The 20,770-nt window shown below is 44.3% G+C and overlaps 1 protein-coding gene across 1 annotated transcript in view; it reads left to right on the forward strand.

Annotated features, from left to right (window-relative positions):
* The first annotated feature begins 322 nt into the window (after window positions 1-322).
* Window positions 323-20,770, forward strand: part of LOC139394328 (cdc42-interacting protein 4 homolog) — a 38,519-nt gene continuing 18,071 nt past the window's right edge. Inside the window, exons 1-7 of the mRNA XM_071142371.1 lie at window positions 323-548; window positions 7,930-8,045; window positions 8,287-8,340; window positions 9,196-9,343; window positions 9,542-9,604; window positions 12,611-12,715; window positions 19,705-19,833. Coding sequence (XP_070998472.1) covers window positions 525-548; window positions 7,930-8,045; window positions 8,287-8,340; window positions 9,196-9,343; window positions 9,542-9,604; window positions 12,611-12,715; window positions 19,705-19,833 — 639 coding nt within the window. The 5' untranslated portion in view covers window positions 323-524. The remainder of the gene's footprint in view (window positions 549-7,929; window positions 8,046-8,286; window positions 8,341-9,195; window positions 9,344-9,541; window positions 9,605-12,610; window positions 12,716-19,704; window positions 19,834-20,770) is intronic.

Genomic DNA, 20,770 nt, shown 5'->3' on the forward strand with positions numbered 1-20,770 from the left:
TAACAGTAATGGTAGATTAGTTGCTTATTATTGTAATGGTTGTAGTAATGAATGAATGCATGTAGCTAACGTGAAAATAAATCATTTTACAGCCTACTACTCACTCAGATTTCCTAGATTGGTTAGGCAAAAGTAGTACGTTACACAAAGGTAAATAAGCAACATTTAAGATGTAACATTAAAATGTATACATGTGTTTCCCATTTTGGTATAAACCTTGACACTTCAAAGAATGAACCTCGGCTCCTTTAAGACCAGGCGAAACATTCGCGACATGAAATCTGGAAAGACTGGTGACGAATCCTCCCACCCTCTCTTGTCTTGCGACCAAAACTAGTTTCAAGACGACCGGGCGAAAATATTTTTATTTCCCTTGAAGGAACGGATGATTGAGGCGTCAACTTCCCGACATTTCCTCCGACATCTCCCCTCTCTAGACAAAAGTTTGTGGATCCTCCAAGAGTTTGGGAAATAACGATTGATAGAAAGCCTCCTTTTTTTCTGTAGGTGGGAACTTTGAAAACATGGATTGGGGGACGGATCTTTGGGTAAGGACATATGCACTAGCTACAGTAACCTTAACTACACAATAACAGCAAATTCCCTGGAGAAGGTGATTGTTTTTGCTGTCTCAAAAATAATACATGCCTTTGACATTGTTGTCAACTGTTAACTCTAACAAATTTGATGACAACTCACGGCAAGTAGACTAAATTAGCTTGTAGCTTGAGGGCGGCTGTTATTTCGCAATGTTGCATACCTTGACCTCTTCAAGGCGACTTAGCTAACTAGGCTTCTGTAATAGATCCATTTTTGTTGTTGTTGTCCAGCATCCGCATATAAACTAGTTACAACCCATATGATCATATTCAACGTATGAGCAAGTCATTGATGTTATCATAACATTTAGTTGGTTTGTAGAGATACTATTGAATTACTCGTGTTTTGTGCGTGCGGTGACGAGGTGTGAACTGTTATTGAACCAACTCCGGTGAACCATATTGAACCATATTGTACGGGGGTTATGGGCAGTCTGATCTCACCAGATGAGTACTAGAATGGAGTTAGACACTGGTCTAAGGTCAGTTTTGAGATGATCCAACTCGTGGAGTGATGGTAGTGTACGTTGATCCTAGATCTGAATCAAAAGGACAATAGGCCACAGGCCAGTCAGGCTTGTAAGTAGGGTTTCAGTCAGGTCACACACTCTATGCAGACAGTCTATGTCCTACGTGGCAAACCCCCATTCCCTATATAGTGCACTACTTTTGACCAGGGTCCATGTTCACGAAGCGTCGCAGAGTAGGAGTGCTGATCCAGGATCAGTTTGGCCTTTTTATTTAGAACCTGAATAATAAGAGGTGGAACCTGGTCCCTGATCAGCAGAGCTACTCTGACATGCTTTGTGAACATGGGCCCAGGGTCCATGGGGCTCTGGTCTAGAATGTAGGGAATATGAGTGGTCTAGTATGTAGGGAATAGGAGGCCATTTGGGGCCTGGTCTAGAATGTAGGGAATATGAGTGGTCTAGTATGTAGGGAATAGGAGGCCATTTGGGGCCTGGTCTAGAATGTAGGGAATATGAGTGGTCTAGTATGTAGGGAATAGGAGGCCATTTGGGGCCTGGTCTAGAATGTAGGGAATATGAGTGGTCTAGTATGTAGGGAATAGGAGGCCATTTGGGGCCTGGTCTAGAATGTAGGGAATAGGAGGCCACTTGGGGCCTGGTCTAGAATGTAGGGAATAGGAGGCCATTTGAGCCCATGGGGCTCTGGTCTAGTATGTAGGGAATAGGAGGCCATTTGGGCCCTGGTCTAGTATGTAGGGAATAGGAGGCCATTTGGGCCCTGGACTAGTATGTAGGGAATAGGAGGCCATTTGGGCTCTGGTCTAGTATGTAGGGAATAGGAGGCCATTTGGGTCCTGGTCTAGTATATGGGGAATAGGAGGCAATTTGGGCCCTGGTCTAGTATATGGGGAATAGGAGGCAATTTGGGCCCTGGTCTAGTATATGGGGAATAGGAGGCAATTTGGGCCCTGGTCTAGTATATGGGGAATAGGAGGCAATTTGGGCCCTGGTCTAGTATATGGGGAATAGGAGGCCATTTGGGCCCTGGTCTAGTATGTAGGGAATAGGAGGCCATTTGGGCCCTGGTCTAGTATGTAGGGAATAGGAGGCCATTTGGGCCCTGGTCTAGTATGTAGGGAATAGGAGGCCATTTGGGCCCATGGGGCTCTGGTCTAGTATGTAGGGAATAAGAGGCCATTTGGGCCCTGATCTAGTATATAGGGAATGGGATGCCATTTTGGCCCATGGGGAATAGTTGGCCATTTTGGCCCATGGGGAATAGGAGGCCATTTGGGCCCATGGGGAATAGGAGGCCATTTTGTCGGGCCATCGGGCTCTGGTCTAGTATGTAGGGTATAGGAGGTCATTTGGGCTCTGGTATGTAGGGAATAGGAGGCCATTTCAGTTCTGGTCTAGTATTTAGGGAATAGAAGGCCGTTTGGGCCCATGGGTTTTGGTCTAGTATGTAGCGAATAAGAGGCCATTTGGGCCCATGGGGAATAAGAGGCCATTTGGGCCCATGGGGAATAGGAGGCCATTTGGGCCCATGGGGAATAGGAGGCCATTTGGGCCCATGGGGAATAGGAGGCCATTTGGGCCCATGGGGAATAGGAGGCCATTTGGGCCCATGGGGCTCTGGTCTAGTATGTAGGAAATAGGAGGCCATTTGGGCTCTGGTCTAGTATGTAGGGAATAGGAGGCCATTTGGGTCCATGTGGTTCTGGTCTAGTATGTAGGAAATAGGAAGCCATTTGGGTCGATGGGGCTCTGGTCTAGTATGTAGGAAATAGGAGGCCATTTGGGCCCATGGGGCTCTGGTCTAGTATGTAGGAAATAGGAGGCCATTTGGGCTCTGGTCTAGTATGTAGGGAATAGGAGGCCATTTGGGTCCATGTGGTTCTGGTCTAGTATGTAGGAAATAGGAGGCCATTTGGGCCTTGGTCTAGTATATAGGGAATGGGAGGTCATTTGGGCTCTGGTATGTAGGGAATAGGAGGCCATTTCAGTTCTGGTCTAGTATTTAGGGAATAGGAGGCCATTTGGGCTCTGGTCTAGTATGTATGGAATAGGAGGCCATTTGGACATACATTCTCCCATCAGCCCTAGTTCTCTCTTAAAGGGGTACTTCAGGATTTTGGCATTGAGGCCCTTTCTCTACCTCCCCAGAGTCAGATGAACTCATGGATCCCATTCGTCTGTGTGAAGTGTGAGGGACGTTGGAGGTAGTTTAGTGAGCCAATGCTAACACCCATAGTCTTCCAGTCATTGCTCTAATCCTAGTTAGTAATTACGTTTCTTAGCAGCTTCCTTCAAACTTCATGCGGTGACACAAACATGATATCCATGAGGACATCTGACTCTGGGGAGGTAGATAAAGGGATACAATGCCAAAATCCCGAAGTACCCCTTTAACCCTTTAAATGGACAGGGACTCTCCTGGCTGATAGGTGGACTCAGTGTTATGATGATGATGTCATCATGTTCTTTCTCTCCTCTTCCCCATCTCTCTCTCCTCTCCCCTATCTCTCTCTCTCCTCTCCCCTATCTCTCTCTCCTCTCCCCTAATCTCTCTCTCCTCTCCCCCATCTCTCTCCTCCTTTCCCCATTCTCTCTCTGCTCCTCTTTTCTCTCTCTCTTCTTCCTCCTCTCTTCTTTCTCCTCTTCTCTCTCCCCCCCTCTCTCTCTGCTCCTCTTTTCTCTCTCTCTTCTTCCTCCTCTCTTCTTTCTCCTCTTCTCTCTCCCCCCCTCTCTCTCTGCTCCTCTTTTCTCTCTCTCTTCTTCCTCCTCTCTTCTTTCTCCTCTTCTCTCTTCTCCCCCTCTCTCTCTCCTCCTCTCTCTCCTCTCCTCCTCTCTCTCCTCTCCTCCTCTCTCTTCTCTCCTCCTCTCTCTCTCCTCTCCTCCTCTCTCTCTCTCCTCTCCCCCTCTCTCTCTCCTCTCCTCTCTTCTCCCCCTCTCTCTCTCTCCTCTCCCCCTTCTCTTCTTCCTCCTCTCCTCTCTTTTCCCCCTCTCTCTCTCCTCTCCTCCTCTCTCTCTCTCTCTCCTCTCCCTACCTCTCTCTCTCTCTCTTTCTCTCTCTCTGTCCTGGTTCAGATGCAGTATTGAGGACATGACTGTAGTACATGTGTTCTGTATAATGTTCTCCCTCAGTTTACATCATTGCTCTGGTAGGTGGAATCTATGGCATGGAATCTAACCCTGTCTAGTTGTGTTAGATCACTGATAGGAGAGAGGAAAGGAAATAAGGTTGCATGTTTAAATCTCTCCAACGGGCTGGGCTGTTGTTCTGAATCCCCTGCAGCTGGAACTTGACCAGGTCTGCGTTCCAAATCTGGCACTATATTCCCTATATGCTAGTGCGCTACTTTTGACCAGAGCCGAGGTAGTGCACTGTGTAGGGAAAAGGGTGCGATTTAGGACATACCCCAAACCTCAGCTACAACGGAACACAACGGAACACAACAGAACACAACAGAACAGGGGCAGGGTTCCAAGTTCCAACACATGATGACCAGGGGGATTATCCTGTGGCAGCGTCTTACTGGGGACAAGCAGTCAGACTGGGGGTTGAACCAGAGACCTTAATGTTACAGGGCCAGTGTAGAGAAAGACCGGCGCCACTAAAGTCTGGACCTCTTATCAGAGCAGAGGCAGCAGTAGTCTCCAGACAGAGGTTACACTAGGTGTATATCAGCAGTAGTCTCCAGACAGAGGTTACACTAGGTGTATATCAGCAGTAGTCTCCAGACAGAGGTTACACTAGGTGTATATCGGCAGTAGTCTCCAGACAGAGGTTACACTAGGTGTATATCGGCAGTAGTCTCCAGACAGAGGTTACACTAGGTGTATATCAGCAGTAGTCTCCAGACAGAGGTTACACTAGGTGTATATCAGCAGTAGTCTCCAGACAGAGGTTACACTAGGTGTATATCAGCAGTAGTCTCCAGACAGAGGTTACACTAGGTGTATATCAGCAGTAGTCTCCAGACAGAGGTTACACTAGGTGTATATCAGCAGTAGTCTCCAGACAGAGGTTACACTAGGTGTATATCAGCAGTAGTCTCCAGACAGAGGTTACACTAGGTGTATATCGGCAGTAGTCTCCAGACAGAGGTTACACTAGGTGTATATCAGCAGTAGTCTCCAGACAGAGGTTACACTAGGTGTATATCAGCAGTAGTCTCCAGACAGAGGTTACACTAGGTGTATATCAGCAGTAGTCTCCAGACAGAGGTTACACTAGGTGTATATCAGCAGTAGTCTCCAGACAGAGGTTACACTAGGTGTATATCGGCAGTAGTCTCCAGACAGAGGTTACACTAGGTGTATATCGGCAGTAGTCTCCAGACAGAGGTTACACTAGGTGTATATCGGCAGTAGTCTCCAGACAGAGGTTACACTAGGTGTATATCAGCAGTAGTCTCCAGACAGAGGTTACACTAGGTGTATATCGGCAGTAGTCTCCAGACAGAGGTTACACTAGGTGTATATCAGCAGTAGTCTCCAGACAGAGGTTACACTAGGTGTATATCAGCAGTAGTCTCCAGACAGAGGTTACACTAGGTGTATATCGGCAGTAGTCTCTAGACAGAGTTTACACTAGGTGTATATCAGCAGTAGTCTCCAGACAGAGGTTACACTAGGTGTATATCAGCAGTAGTCTCCAGACAGAGGTTACACTAGGTGTATATCAGCAGTAGTCTCCAGACAGAGGTTACACTAGGTGTATATCGGCAGTGGTCTCCAGACAGAGGTTACACTAGGTGTATATCAGCAGTAGTCTCCAGACAGAGGTTACACTAGGTGTATATCGGCAGTAGTCTCCAGACAGAGGTTACACTAGGTGTATATCAGCAGTAGTCTCCAGACAGAGGTTACACTAGGTGTATATCGGCAGTAGTCTCTAGACAGAGTTTATACTAGGTGTATATCGGCAGTAGTCTCTAGACAGAGTTTATACTAGGTGTATATCGGCAGTAGTCTCTAGACAGAGTTTATACTAGGTGTATATCGGCAGTAGTCTCTAGACAGAGTTTATACTAGGTGTATATCGGCAGTAGTCTCTAGACAGAGTTTATACTAGGTGTATATCGGCAGTAGTCTCTAGACAGAGTTTATACTAGGTGTATATCGGCAGTAGTCTCTAGACAGAGTTTATACTAGGTGTATATCGGCAGTAGTCTCTAGACAGAGTTTATACTAGGTGTATATCGGCAGTAGTCTCTAGACAGAGTTTATACTAGGTGTATATCGGCAGTAGTCTCTAGACAGAGTTTATACTAGGTGTATATTGGCAGTAGTCTCTAGACAGAGTTTATACTAGGTGTATATCGGCAGTAGTCTCTAGACAGAGTTTATACTAGGTGTATATCGGCAGTAGTCTCTAGACAGAGGTTACACTAGGTGTATATCGGCAGTAGTCTCTAGACAGAGTTTATACTAGGTGTATATCGGCAGTAGTCTCCAGACAGAGGTTACACTAGGTGTATATCGGCAGTAGTCTCTAGACAGAGTTTATACTAGGTGTATATCGGCAGTAGTCTCTAGACAGAGTTTATACTAGGTTTATATCGGCAGTAGTCTCCAGACAGAGGTTACACTAGGTGTATATCGGCAGTAGTCTCTAGACAGAGTTTATACTAGGTGTATATCGGCAGTAGTCTCTAGACAGAGTTTATACTAGGTTTATATCGGCAGTAGTCTCCAGACAGAGTTTATACTAGGTTTATATCAGCAGTAGTCTTCAGACAGAGGTTACACTAGGTGTATATCAGCAGTAGTCTTCAGACAGAGGTCACACTAGGTGTATATCAGCAGTAGTCTTCAGACAGAGGTCACACTAGGTGTATATCAGCAGGAGTCTCCAGACAGAGGTTACACTAGGTGTATATCAGCAGGAGTCTCCAGACAGAGGTTATACAAGGTTTGACCCAATAAGTGGCTTCTCTCTCTCTCTCCTCTCTCCTTTCTCTCTCTTTCTCTCTCCTTACTCTTTCTCTCTCGCTCGTCCCCTCCCTCTGTCTCACCCCCCTGTCTCTCGTTCCCTCTCCCTACCTCTCTCTCTCTCTGTCCTGGTTCAGATGTAGTATTGAGGACATGACTGTAGTAAATGTGTTCTGTATAAATACCTCTATTCAGATCATTAGCTCTGTTTAGTACATGGTCACATCCCAAATGGCACTATATTCCCTACATAGTGCACTACTTTAGACCAGAACCCTAGTGGGCCTGGTTAGTAGTAGGGCACTACTTTAGACCACAACCCTAGTGGGCCTGGTTAGTAGTAGGGGATGCAGCCTCTGTGTCTCTCTGAGGAGAGTGTATCTGTGTCTCTCTGAGGAGAGTGTATCTGTGTCTCTCTGAGGAGAGTGTATCTGTGTCTCTCTGAGGAGAGTGTATCTGTGTCTCTCTGAGGAGAGTCTTTCTGTGTCTCAGTCACCATGGACTTCAGACACAGAGATCCCTACATACCTACATAGTGAGTGAGTCAGAGTGTGTGAGTGAGAGTGAACTCAACCCAGCCCGTAGATAGCAGATCGTCTGTCAGACAGAGACCAGGGTTGGATACATAGTGGAGAGGATATACCTGTACAACTGGCTGGTGGAGTGATGTAAGAGGAGCAGTGTTCCTGTCCTGTAACTAGTAGTTATATTACTACTGTATAGAGGAGTGTGTTATATCAGTAACTAGTAGTTATATTACTACTGTATAGAGGAGTGTGTTATATCAGTAACTAGTAGTTCTATTACTACTGTATAGAGGAGTGTGTTATATCAGTAACTAGTAGTTCTATTACTACTGTATAGAGGAGTGTGTTATATCAGTCCAGTATCTAACCCTGTTATGTCTCTCCTGTCTGTAGGACCAGTATGATGGTATTGATAAACACACCCAGTCAGGACTGGATCTGGTGGACCGATATGTGAAGTTTGTCAGAGAACGGACCGAGATAGAACAGAACTACGCCAAGCAACTCAGGTGTCTGTCTGTCTGTCTGTCTGTTTCTGTCTGTCTGTCTGTCTGTCTGTCTGTCTGACAGAGCACACAGACAGACAGAGCACACAGACAGACAGTCTGTCTGTGTGCTCTGTCTGTCTGTCTGTGTGCTCTGTCTGTTTTTGTCTGTCTGTCTGTCTGTCTGTCTGTGCAGTGTGTCTGTCTGTCTGTGTATTTTAATTAGTTGTTAGAATGTAACCCTGACATTCTCTCTTCCTCTCAGAAACCTCTCCAAGAAATACCTTAAACGAGGCAGCAAGGAGGAGCAAGAGTGTGGGTGAGTTGTGTCTGTCTCTCTGTCTGCCTCTCTGTCTGCGTCTCTGTCTGTCTCTCTCTGTCTGTGTCTGTCTCTCTGTCTCTGTCTCTCTCTGTCTGTCTCTGTCTGCCTCTCTGTCTCTGTCTGTGTCCTCTCTCTAATCAGTTAGTGATTATCAGATGAATGCGGTGCTTATCCTTTGTCTCTCGTGTTTGTCTTTATTAGACAGACAGATTTCTTTATCCCACCAATCACATACAACTCTTTACCCCTGTTTCCTGGAAGTGAACCAATAACATACAACCCTTTACCCCTGTTTCCTGGAAGTGAACCAATAACATAGAACCCTTTACCCCTGTTTCCTGGAAGTGAACCAATCACATTCAAATCAAATCAAATGTTATTTGTCACATACACATGGTTAGCAGATGTTAGCAGATGTTAATGCTTGTGCTTCTAGTTCCGACAATGCAGTAATAACCAACGAGTAATCTAACCTAACAATTCCAAAACTACTACCTTATACACACAAGTGTAACGGGATAAAGAATATGTACATAAAGATATATGAATGAGTGATGGTACAGAACGGCATAGGCAAGATGCAGTAGATGGTATCGAGTACAGTATATACATATGAGATGAGTAATGTAGGGTATGTAAACAAAGTGGCATAGTTAAAGTGGCTAGTGATACATGTATTACATAAAGATGCAGTAAATTATATAGAGTACAATATATACATATGAGATGAGTAATGTAGGGTATGTAAACATTATATTAAGTAGCATAGTTTAAAGTGGCTAGAGAGTGGCTATGTTGTCATCTAACTAATCTCTCTCTATCCCCTCGGTCTTGTTGCCCCTCCACCTGCAGGTTCACCAATCACCAGTCATTCCAGGACATTGTGAATGAGCTGAATGACTATGCGGGCCAGAGAGAGCTGATAGCAGAGAACATGATGACTGGAATCTGTGTAGAACTCACCAAATACCTTCAGGACCTCAAACAAGAACGCAAAACAGTAAGAGAGAGATGGGGGGAGAGATGGAGGGAGAGATGGAGGGAGAGATGGAGGGAGGGAGATAACATCACCGACATGTTGAACTCACTTTGATGTTGTCATCTAACTAATCTCTCTCTCTCCCCCTCCCTCCCTCTCTCCCTCCCTCCCTCTCTCCCCCTCCCTCCCTCTCTCCCCCTCCCTCCCTCTCTCCCCCAGTACCTGGCCGATGCCAAAAAAGCTCAACAGAACTTGGAGATCAGTTTCAAACAGCTAGAGAATGTGAGTTTCTGTGTGATTGAGGGTGAATATGTTATAAACCCTATAACCCACGGTTCCCCACCCGTCGGCCCGCGGGTGGTTTTGATTGGCACCCCCCAAGTTTTCTGAGCAAAACAAATAAATTGGTTGAATGTTCATTGTTCGACAACACCAGGAAGTCAGCTCCAAGTGATTTACATGGTTGTAAATGTGTTCCCCAGTATTCCCACTCCTAATAGAGAGACAGGATCATATATAAATGTGTTCCCCAGTATTCCCACTCCTAATAGAGAGACAGGATCATATATAAATGTGTTCCCCAGTATTCCCACTCCTAATAGAGAGACAGGATCATATATAAATGTGTTCCCACTCCTAATAGAGAGACAGGATCATATATAAATGTGTTCCCCAGTATTCCCACTCCTAATAGAGAGACAGGATCATATATAAATGTGTTCCCCAGTATTCCCACTGCTAGTAGAGAGACAGGATCATATATAAATGTGTTCTCCAGTATTCCCACTCCTAATAGAGAGACAGGATCGTATATAAATGTGTTCCCCAGTATTCCCACTCCTAATAGAGAGACAGGATCATATATAAATGTGTTCCCCAGTATTCCCACTCCTAGTAGAGAGACAGGATCATATATAAATGTATTCCCACTCCTAAAAGAGAGACAGGATCATATATAAATGTGTTCCCCAGTATTCCCACTCCTAATAGAGAGACAGGATCATATATAAATGTGTTCCCCAGTATTCCCACTCCTAATAGAGAGACAGGATCATATATAAATGTGTTCCCACTCCTAATAGAGAGACAGGATCATATATAAATGTATTCCCACTCCTAATAGAGAGACAGGATCATATATAAATGTGTTCCCCAGTATTCCCACTCCTAATAGAGAGACAGGATCATATATAAATGTGTTCCCACTCCTAATAGAGAGACAGGATCATATATAAATGTGTTCCCACTCCTAATAGAGAGACAGGATCATATATAAATGTGTTCCCACTCCTAATAGAGAGACAGGATCATATATAAATGTATTCCCACTCCTAATAGAGAGACAGGATCATATATAAATGTGTTCCCCAGTATTCCCACTCCTAATAGAGAGACAGGATCATATATAAATGTGTTCCCACTCCTAATAGAGAGACAGGATCATATATAAATGTGTTCCCACTCCTAATAGAGAGACAGGATCATATATAAATGTGTTCCCACTCCTAATAGAGAGACAGGATCATATATAAATGTGTTCCCCAGTATTCCCACTCCTAATAGAGAGACAGGATCATATATAAATGTGTTCCCCAGTATTCCCACTGCTAGTAGAGAGACAGGATCATATATAAATGTGTTCCCCAGTATTCCCACTCCTAATAGAGAGACAGGATCATATATAAATGTGTTCCCCAGTATTCCCACTGCTAGTAGAGAGACAGGATCATATATAAATGTGTTCCCCAGTATTCCCACTCCTAATAGAGAGACAGGATCATATATAAATGTGTTCCCCAGTATTCCCACTCCTAATAGAGAGACAGGATCATATATAAATGTGTTCCCCAGTATTCCCACTGCTAGTAGAGAGACAGGATCATATATAAATGTGTTCCCCAGTATTCCCACTCCTAATAGAGAGACAGGATCATATATAAATGTGTTCCCCAGTATTCCCACTCCTAATAGAGAGACAGGATCATATATAAATGTGTTCCCCAGTATTCCCACTCCTAGTAGAGACAGGATCATATATAAATGTGTTCCCCAGTATTCCCACTCCTAATAGAGAGACAGGATCATATATAAATGTGTTCCCACTCCTAATAGAGAGACAGGATCATATATAAATGTGTTCCCCAGTATTCCCACTCCTAATAGAGAGACAGGATCATATATAAATGTGTTCCCCAGTATTCCCACTCCTAATAGAGAGACAGGATCATATATAAATGTATTCCCCAGTATTCCCACTCCTAATAGAGAGACAGGATCATATATAAATGTATTCCCACTCCTAATAGAGAGACAGGATCATATATAAATGTATTCCCACTCCTAATAGAGAGACAGGATCATATATACATGTATTCCCACTCCTAATAGAGAGACAGGATCATATATAAATGTGTTCCCCAGTATTCCCACTCCTAATAGAGAGACAGGATCATATATAAATGTGTTCCCCAGTATTCCCACTCCTAATAGAGAGACAGGAGCATATATAAATGTGTTCCCCAGTATTCCCACTCCTAATAGAGAGACAGGATCATATATAAATGTGTTCCCCAGTATTCCCACTCCTAATAGAGAGACAGGATCATATATAAATGTGTTCTCCAGTATTCCCACTCCTAATAGAGAGACAGGATCATATATAAATGTGTTCCCCAGTATTCCCACTCCTAATAGAGAGACAGGATCATATATAAATGTGTTCCCACTCCTAATAGAGAGACAGGATCGTATATAAATGTGTTCCCCAGTATTCCCACTGCTAGTAGAGAGACAGGATCATATATAAATGTATTCCCCAGTATTCCCACTCCTAATAGAGAGACAGGATCGTATATAAATGTGTTCCCACTCCTAATAGAGAGACAGGATCATATATAAATGTGTTCCCCAGTATTCCCACTCCTAATAGAGAGACAGGATCATATATAAATGTGTTCCCCAGTATTCCCACTCCTAATAGAGAGACAGGATCATATATAAATGTAAGCAAGATTTGAAATGATTGTTTTAGTCAAGTTGCAGTCTACAAGTGATTTGTAAATATGTTTTGGCCCTCTGACCGTCCATCTGCTCAGGAAGTAATCGTCCCGTGGCTGAATCCAGTTGATGATCACCTATAACCCTCACTAAACCAAGTCTCTCTCTCTCTGTGTGTGTGTGTGTGTCTCTCTCTATGTGTGTGTGTGTGTGTGTGTCTCTATGTGTGTGTGTGTGTGTGTGTGTGTGTGTGTGTGTGTCTCGTGTGTGTGTGTGTGTGTGTGTGTGCAGACTAAGAGGCGTTTTGCCAAGGAGTGGGGAGAGGCAGAGAAAGCCACACAGCAAGCGGAGAAAATTGAGAACGACACAAACGCTGTGAAAGCAGATGTTGAGAAGGTACACACTCACACAGATTAACGTTCACACCACGTCCCTGTATACCAGTTAATACAGGTGTGTCCAGGTGAAGCAGCATACGTACCTATATACCAGTTAATACAGGTGTGTCCAGGTGAAGCAGCATACGTACCTATATACCAGTTAATACAGGTGTGTCCAGGTGAAGCAGCATACGTACCTATATACCAGTTAATACAGGTGTGTCCAGGTGAAGCAGCATACGTACCTATATACCAGTTAATACAGGTGTGTCCAGGTGAAGCAGCATACGTACCTATATACCAGTTAATACAGGTGTGTCCAGGTGAAGCAGCATACGTACCTATATACCAGTTAATACAGGTGTGTCCAGGTGAAGCAGCATACGCCCCTATATACCAGTTAATACAGGTGTGTCCAGGTGAAGCAGCATACGCCCCTATATACCAGTTAATACAGGTGTGTCCAGGTGAAGCAGCATACGTACCTATATACCAGTTAATACAGGTGTGTGTGTGTCCAGGTGAAGCAGCATACGCCCCTATATACCAGTTAATACAGGTGTGTCCAGGTGAAACAGCATACGTACCTATATACCAGTTAATACAGGTGTGTGTCCAGGTGAAACAGCATACGCCCCTATATACCAGTTAATACAGGTGTGTCCAGGTGAAGCAGCATACGTACCTATATACCAGTTAATACAGGTGTGTCCAGGTGAAGCAGCATACGCCCCTATATACCAGTTAATACAGGTGTGTCCAGGTGAAGCAGCATACGTACCTATATACCAGTTAATACAGGTGTGTGTCCAGGTGAAACAGCATACGCCCCTATATACCAGTTAATACAGGTGTGTCCAGGTGAAGCAGCATACGCCCCTATATACCAGTTAATACAGGTGTGTGTCCAGGTGAAACAGCATACGCCCCTATATACCAGTTAATACAGGTGTGTCCAGGTGAAGCAGCATACGCCCCTATATACCAGTTAATACAGGTGTGTCCAGGTGAAGCAGCATACGTACCTATATACCAGTTAATACAGGTGTGTCCAGGTGAAGCAGCATACGCCCCTATATACCAGTTAATACAGGTGTGTCCAGGTGAAGCAGCATACGTACCTATATACCAGTTAATACAGGTGTGTCCAGGTGAAGCAGCATACGCCCCTATATACCAGTTAATACAGGTGTGTCCAGGTGAAGCAGCATACGTACCTATATACCAGTTAATACAGGTGTGTCCAGGTGAAGCAGCATACGCCCCTATATACCAGTTAATACAGGTGTGTCCAGGTGAAGCAGCATACGTACCTATATACCAGTTAATACAGGTGTGTGTCCAGGTGAAACAGCATACGCCCCTATATACCAGTTAATACAGGTGTGTCCAGGTGAAGCAGCATACGCCCCTATATACCAGTTAATACAGGTGTGTCCAGGTGAAGCAGCATACGTACCTATATACCAGTTAATACAGGTGTGTGTCCAGGTGAAACAGCATACGCCCCTATATACCAGTTAATACAGGTGTGTCCAGGTGAAGCAGCATACGCCCCTATATACCAGTTAATACAGGTGTGTCCAGGTGAAGCAGCATACGTACCTATATACCAGTTAATACAGGTGTGTCCAGGTGAAGCAGCATACGTACCTATATACCAGTTAATACAGGTGTGTCCAGGTGAAGCAGCATACGTACCTATATACCAGTTAATACAGGTGTGTGTCCAGGTGAAACAGCATACGCCCCTATATACCAGTTAATACAGGTGTGTCCAGGTGAAGCAGCATACGCCCCTATATACCAGTTAATACAGGTGTGTGTCCAGGTGAAACAGCATACTCCCCTATATACCAGTTAATACAGGTGTGTCCAGGTGAAGCAGCATACGTACCTGTATACCAGTTAATACAGGTGTGTCCAGGTGAAACAGCATACGCCCCTATATACCAGTTAATACAGGTGTGTCCAGGTGAAGCAGCATACGCCCCTGTATACCAGTTAATACAGGTGTGTCCAGGTGAAGCAGCATACGTTCCTATATACCAGTTAATACAGGTGTGTCCAGGTGAAGCAGCATACGTACCTATATACCAGTTAATACAGGTGTGTCCAGGTGAAGCAGCATACGCCCCTATATACCAGTTAATACAGGTGTGTCCAGGTGAAGCAGCATACGTACCTATATACCAGTTAATACAGGTGTGTCCAGGTGAAGCAGCATACGCCCCTATATACCAGTTAATACAGGTGTGTCCAGGTGAAGCAGCATACGCCCCTATATACCAGTTAATACAGGTGTGTCCAGGTGAAGCAGCATACGCCCCTATATACCAGTTAATACAGGTGTGTCCAGGTGAAGCAGCATACGCCCCTATATACCAGTTAATACAGGTGTGTCCAGGTGAAGCAGCATACGTACCTATATACCAGTTAATACAGGTGTGTGTCCAGGTGAAACAGCATACGCCCCTATATACCAGTTAATACAGGTGTGTCCAGGTGAAGCAGCATACGCCCCTATATACCAGTTAATACAGGTGTGTCCAGGTGAAGCAGCATACGTACCTATATACCAGTTAATACAGGTGTGTCCAGGTGAAGCAGCATACGTACCTATATACCAGTTAATACAGGTGTGTCCAGGTGAAGCAGCATACGTACCTATATACCAGTTAATACAGGTGTGTGTCCAGGTGAAACAGCATACGCCCCTATATACCAGTTAATACAGGTGTGTCCAGGTGAAGCAGCATACGCCCCTATATACCAGTTAATACAGGTGTGTGTCCAGGTGAAACAGCATACTCCCCTATATACCAGTTAATACAGGTGTGTCCAGGTGAAGCAGCATACGTACCTGTATACCAGTTAATACAGGTGTGTCCAGGTGAAACAGCATACGCCCCTATATACCAGTTAATACAGGTGTGTCCAGGTGAAGCAGCATACGCCCCTGTATACCAGTTAATACAGGTGTGTCCAGGTGAAGCAGCATACGTTCCTATATACCAGTTAATACAGGTGTGTCCAGGTGAAGCAGCATACGTACCTATATACCAGTTAATACAGGTGTGTTCAGGTGAAGCAGCATACGTACCTATATACCAGTTAATACAGGTGTGTCCAGGTGAAGCAGCATACGCCCCTATATACCAGTTAATACAGGTGTGTCCAGGTGAAGCAGCATACGTTCCTATATACCAGTTAATACAGGTGTGTCCAGGTGAAGCAGCATACGTACCTATATACCAGTTAATACAGGTGTGTCCAGGTGAAGCAGCATACGCCCCTATATACCAGTTAATACAGGTGTGTCCAGGTGAAGCAGCATACGTACCTATATACCAGTTAATACAGGTGTGTCCAGGTGAAGCAGCATACGCCCCTATATACCAGTTAATACAGGTGTGTCCAGGTGAAACAGCATACGCCCCTATATACCAGTTAATACAGGTGTGTCCAGGTGAAGCAGCATACGTTCCTATATACCAGTTAATACAGGTGTGTCCAGGTGAAGCAGCATACGTACCTATATACCAGTTAATACAGGTGTGTTCAGGTGAAGCAGCATACGTACCTATATACCAGTTAATACAGGTGTGTCCAGGTGAAGCAGCATACGCCCCTATATACCAGTTAATACAGGTGTGTCCAGGTGAAGCAGCATACGTACCTATATACCAGTTAATACAGGTGTGTCCAGGTGAAGCAGCATACGCCCCTATATACCAGTTAATACAGGTGTGTCCAGGTGAAGCAGCATACGCCCCTATATACCAGTTAATACAGGTGTGTCCAGGTGAAGCAGCATACGCCCCTATATACCAGTTAATACAGGTGTGTCCAGGTGAAGCAGCATACGTACCTATATACCAGTTAATACAGGTGTGTCCAGGTGAAGCAGCATACGTACCTATATACCAGTTAATACAGGTGTGTCCAGGTGAAGCAGCATACGTACCTATATACCAGTTAATACAGGTGTGTGTCCAGGTGAAACAGCATACGCCCCTATATACCAGTTAATACAGGTGTGTCCAGGTGAAGCAGCATACGTTCCTATATACCAGTTAATACAGGTGTGTCCAGGTGAAGCAGCATACGTTCCTATATACCAGTTAATACAGGTGTGTCCAGGTGAAGCAGCATACGTACCTATATACCAGTTAATACAGGTGTGTCCAGGTGAAGCAGCATACGTTCCTATATACCAGTTAATACAGGTGTGTCCAGGTGAAACAGCATACGCCCCTATATACCAGTTAATACAGGTGTGTCCAGGTGAAGCAGCATACGTACCTATATACCAGTTAATACAGGTGTGTCCAGGTGAAGCAGCATACGTTCCTATATACCAGTTAATACAGGTGTGTCCAGGTGAAGCAGCATACGTTCCTATATACCAGTTAATACAGGTGTGTCCAGGTGAAGCAGCATACGTACCTATATACCAGTTAATACAGGTGTGTCCAGGTGAAGCAGCATACGTTCCTATATACCAGTTAATACAGGTGTGTCCAGGTGAAACAGCATACGCCCCTATATACCAGTTAATACAGGTGTGTCCAGGTGAAGCAGCATACGTACCTATATACCAGTTAATACAGGTGTGTCCAGGTGAAGCAGCATACGTACCTATATACCAGTTAATACAGGTGTGTCCAGGTGAAGCAGCATACGTACCTATATACCAGTTAATACAGGTGTGTCCAGGTGAAGCAGCATACGTTCCTATATACCAGTTAATACAGGTGTGTCCAGGTGAAGCAGCATACGTTCCTATATACCAGTTAATACAGGTGTGTCCAGGTGAAACAGCATACGCCCCTATATACCAGTTAATACAGGTGTGTCCAGGTGAAGCAGCATACGTTCCTATATACCAGTTAATACAGGTGTGTCCAGGTGAAGCAGCATACGTTCCTATATACCAGTTAATACAGGTGTGTCCAGGTGAAGCAGCATACGTACCTATATACCAGTTAATACAGGTGTGTCCAGGTGAAGCAGCATACGTACCTATATACCAGTTAATACAGGTGTGTGTGTGTCCAGGTGAAACAGCATACGCCCCTATATACCAGTTAATACAGGTGTGTCCAGGTGAAGCAGCATACGTACCTATATACCAGTTAATACAGGTGTGTCCAGGTGAAACAGCATACGCCCCTATATACCAGTTAATACAGGTGTGTCCAGGTGAAGCAGCATACGCCCCTATATACCAGTTAATACAGGTGTGTCCAGGTGAAGCAGCATACGTACCTATATACCAGTTAATACAGGTGTGTCCAGGTGAAACAGCATACGCCCCTATATACCAGTTAATACAGGTGTGTCCAGGTGAAGCAGCATACGCCCCTATATACCAGTTAATACAGGTGTGTCCAGGTGAAGCAGCATACGTACCTATATACCAGTTAATACAGGTGTGTCCAGGTGAAGCAGCATACGCCCCTATATACCAGTTAATACAGGTGTGTCCAGGTGAAGCAGCATACGCCCCTGTATACCAGTTAATACAGGTGTGTCCAGGTGAAGCAGCATACGCCCCTATATACCAGTTAATACAGGTGTGTCCAGGTGAAGCAGCATACGTACCTATATACCAGTTAATACAGGTGTGTCCAGGTGAAGCAGCATACGTACCTATATACCAGTTAATACAGGTGTGTGTCCCCAGGTGAAACAGCATACGCCCCTATATACCAGTTAATACAGGTGTGTCCAGGTGAAGCAGCATACATACCTATATACCAGTTAATACAGGTGTGTCCAGGTGAAGCAGCATACGCCCCTATATACCAGTTAATACAGGTGTGTCCAGGTGAAGCAGCATACGTACCTATATACCAGTTAATACAGGTGTGTCCAGGTGAAGCAGCATACATACCTATATACCAGTTAATACAGGTGTGTGTCCAGGTGAAGCAGCATACGTACCTATATACCAGTTAATACAGGTGTGTCCAGGTGAAGCAGCATACGCCCCTATATACCAGTTAATACAGGTGTGTCCAGGTGAAGCAGCATACATACCTATATACCAGTTAATACAGGTGTGTGTCCCCAGGTGAAGCAGCATACATACCTATATACCAGTTAATACAGGTGTGTGTCCCCAGGTGAAGCAGCATACATACCTATATACCAGTTAATACAGGTTTGTCCAGGTGAAGCAGCATACATACCTATATACCAGTTAATACAGGTGTGTCCAGGTGAAACAGCATACGTACCTATATACCAGTTAATACAGGTGTGTCCAGGTGAAGCAGCATACGTACCTATATACCAGTTAATACAGGTGTGTCCAGGTGAAGCAGCATACGTACCTATATACCAGTTAATACAGGTGTGTCCAGGTGAAGCAGCATACGTACCTATATACCAGTTAATACAGGTGTGTTCAGGTGAAACAGCATACGTACCTATATACCAGTTAATACAGGTGTGTCCAGGTGAAGCAGCATACATACCTATATACCAGTTAATACAGGTGTGTCCAGGTGAAGCAGCATACGTACCTATATACCAGTTAATACAGGTGTGTCCAGGTGAAGCAGCATACGTTCCTATATACCAGTTAATACAGGTGTGTCCAGGTGAAGCAGCATACGTTCCTATATACCAGTTAATACAGGTGTGTCCAGGTGAAGCAGCATACGTACCTATATACCAGTTAATACAGGTGTGTCCAGGTGAAGCAGCATACGTACCTATATACCAGTTAATACAGGTGTGTCCAGGTGAAGCAGCATACGTTCCTATATACCAGTTAATACAGGTGTGTCCAGGTGAAGCAGCATACGTACCTATATACCAGTTAATACAGGTGTGTCCAGGTGAAGCAGCATACGTACCTATATACCAGTTAATACAGGTGTGTGTGTGTCCAGGTGAAGCAGCATACGCCCCTATATACCAGTTAATACAGGTGTGTCCAGGTGAAGCAGCATACGCCCCTATATACCAGTTAATACAGGTGTGTGTCCCCAGGTGAAACAGCATGCCCATGTGAAGACACACACAGCGGAGGAGTGCAGGAACGACTACGCCGCTCAGCTCCAGAAATACAACAAGGAACAGAACACCTTCTACTACACAGAGATACCGCAGCTGTTTAATGTAACACACTTTATTACTTACGTTGTGTGTGTGTGAGATATATATATATATATATATATATATATACCTGTATATATATATGTGTGTGTGTGTGTGTGTGTGTGTGTGTGTGTGATATATATATATATACACACACACAGTTGAAGTCGGAAGTTTACATACACTTTTCAACCACTCCACAAATTTCTTGTTAATAAACTATAGTTTCATCAAGTCGGTTGGAGTCATTAAACCTTGTTTTTCAACCACTCCACAAATTTCTTGTTAACAAACTATAGTTTTTGCAAGTCGGTTAGGACATCTACTTTGTGCATGACACAAGTCATTTTTCCAACATTTGTTTACAGACAGATTATTTCACTTATAATTCACTGCATCACAAGTCCAGTGGGTCAGAAGTTGACATACATTTAGATGACTGTGCCTTTAAACAGCTTGGAAGATTCCAGAAAATTATGTCATGGCTTTAGAAGCTTCTGATAGGCTAATTGACATCATTTGAGTCAATTGGAGGTGTACCTGTGGATATATTTCAAGGCCTACATTCAAACTCAGTGCCTCTTTGCTTGGCATCATGGGGAAATCAAAAGAAATCAGCCAAGACCTCAGAAAAACAATTGTAGACCTCCACAAGTCTGGTTCATCCATGGGAGCAATTTCCAAACACCTGAAGGTACCACGTTAATCTGAACAAACAATAGTACGCAAGTATAAACACCATGGGACCACGCAGCCGTCATACTTCTCAGGAAGGAGATATGTTCTGTCTCCTAGAGATGAACGTACTTTGGTGCAAAAAGTGCAAATCAATCCCAGAACAACAGCAAAGGACCTTGTGAAGATGCTGGAGGAAACAGGTACAAAAGTATCTATATCCACAGTAAAACAAGTCCTATATCGACAGAACCTGAAAGGCCGCTCAGCAAGGAAGAAGCCA

This window comes from Oncorhynchus clarkii, unplaced genomic scaffold (assembly GCF_045791955.1).
Source record: "Oncorhynchus clarkii lewisi isolate Uvic-CL-2024 unplaced genomic scaffold, UVic_Ocla_1.0 unplaced_contig_12313_pilon_pilon, whole genome shotgun sequence".
NCBI classification, from domain to species: domain Eukaryota; kingdom Metazoa; phylum Chordata; class Actinopteri; order Salmoniformes; family Salmonidae; genus Oncorhynchus; species Oncorhynchus clarkii.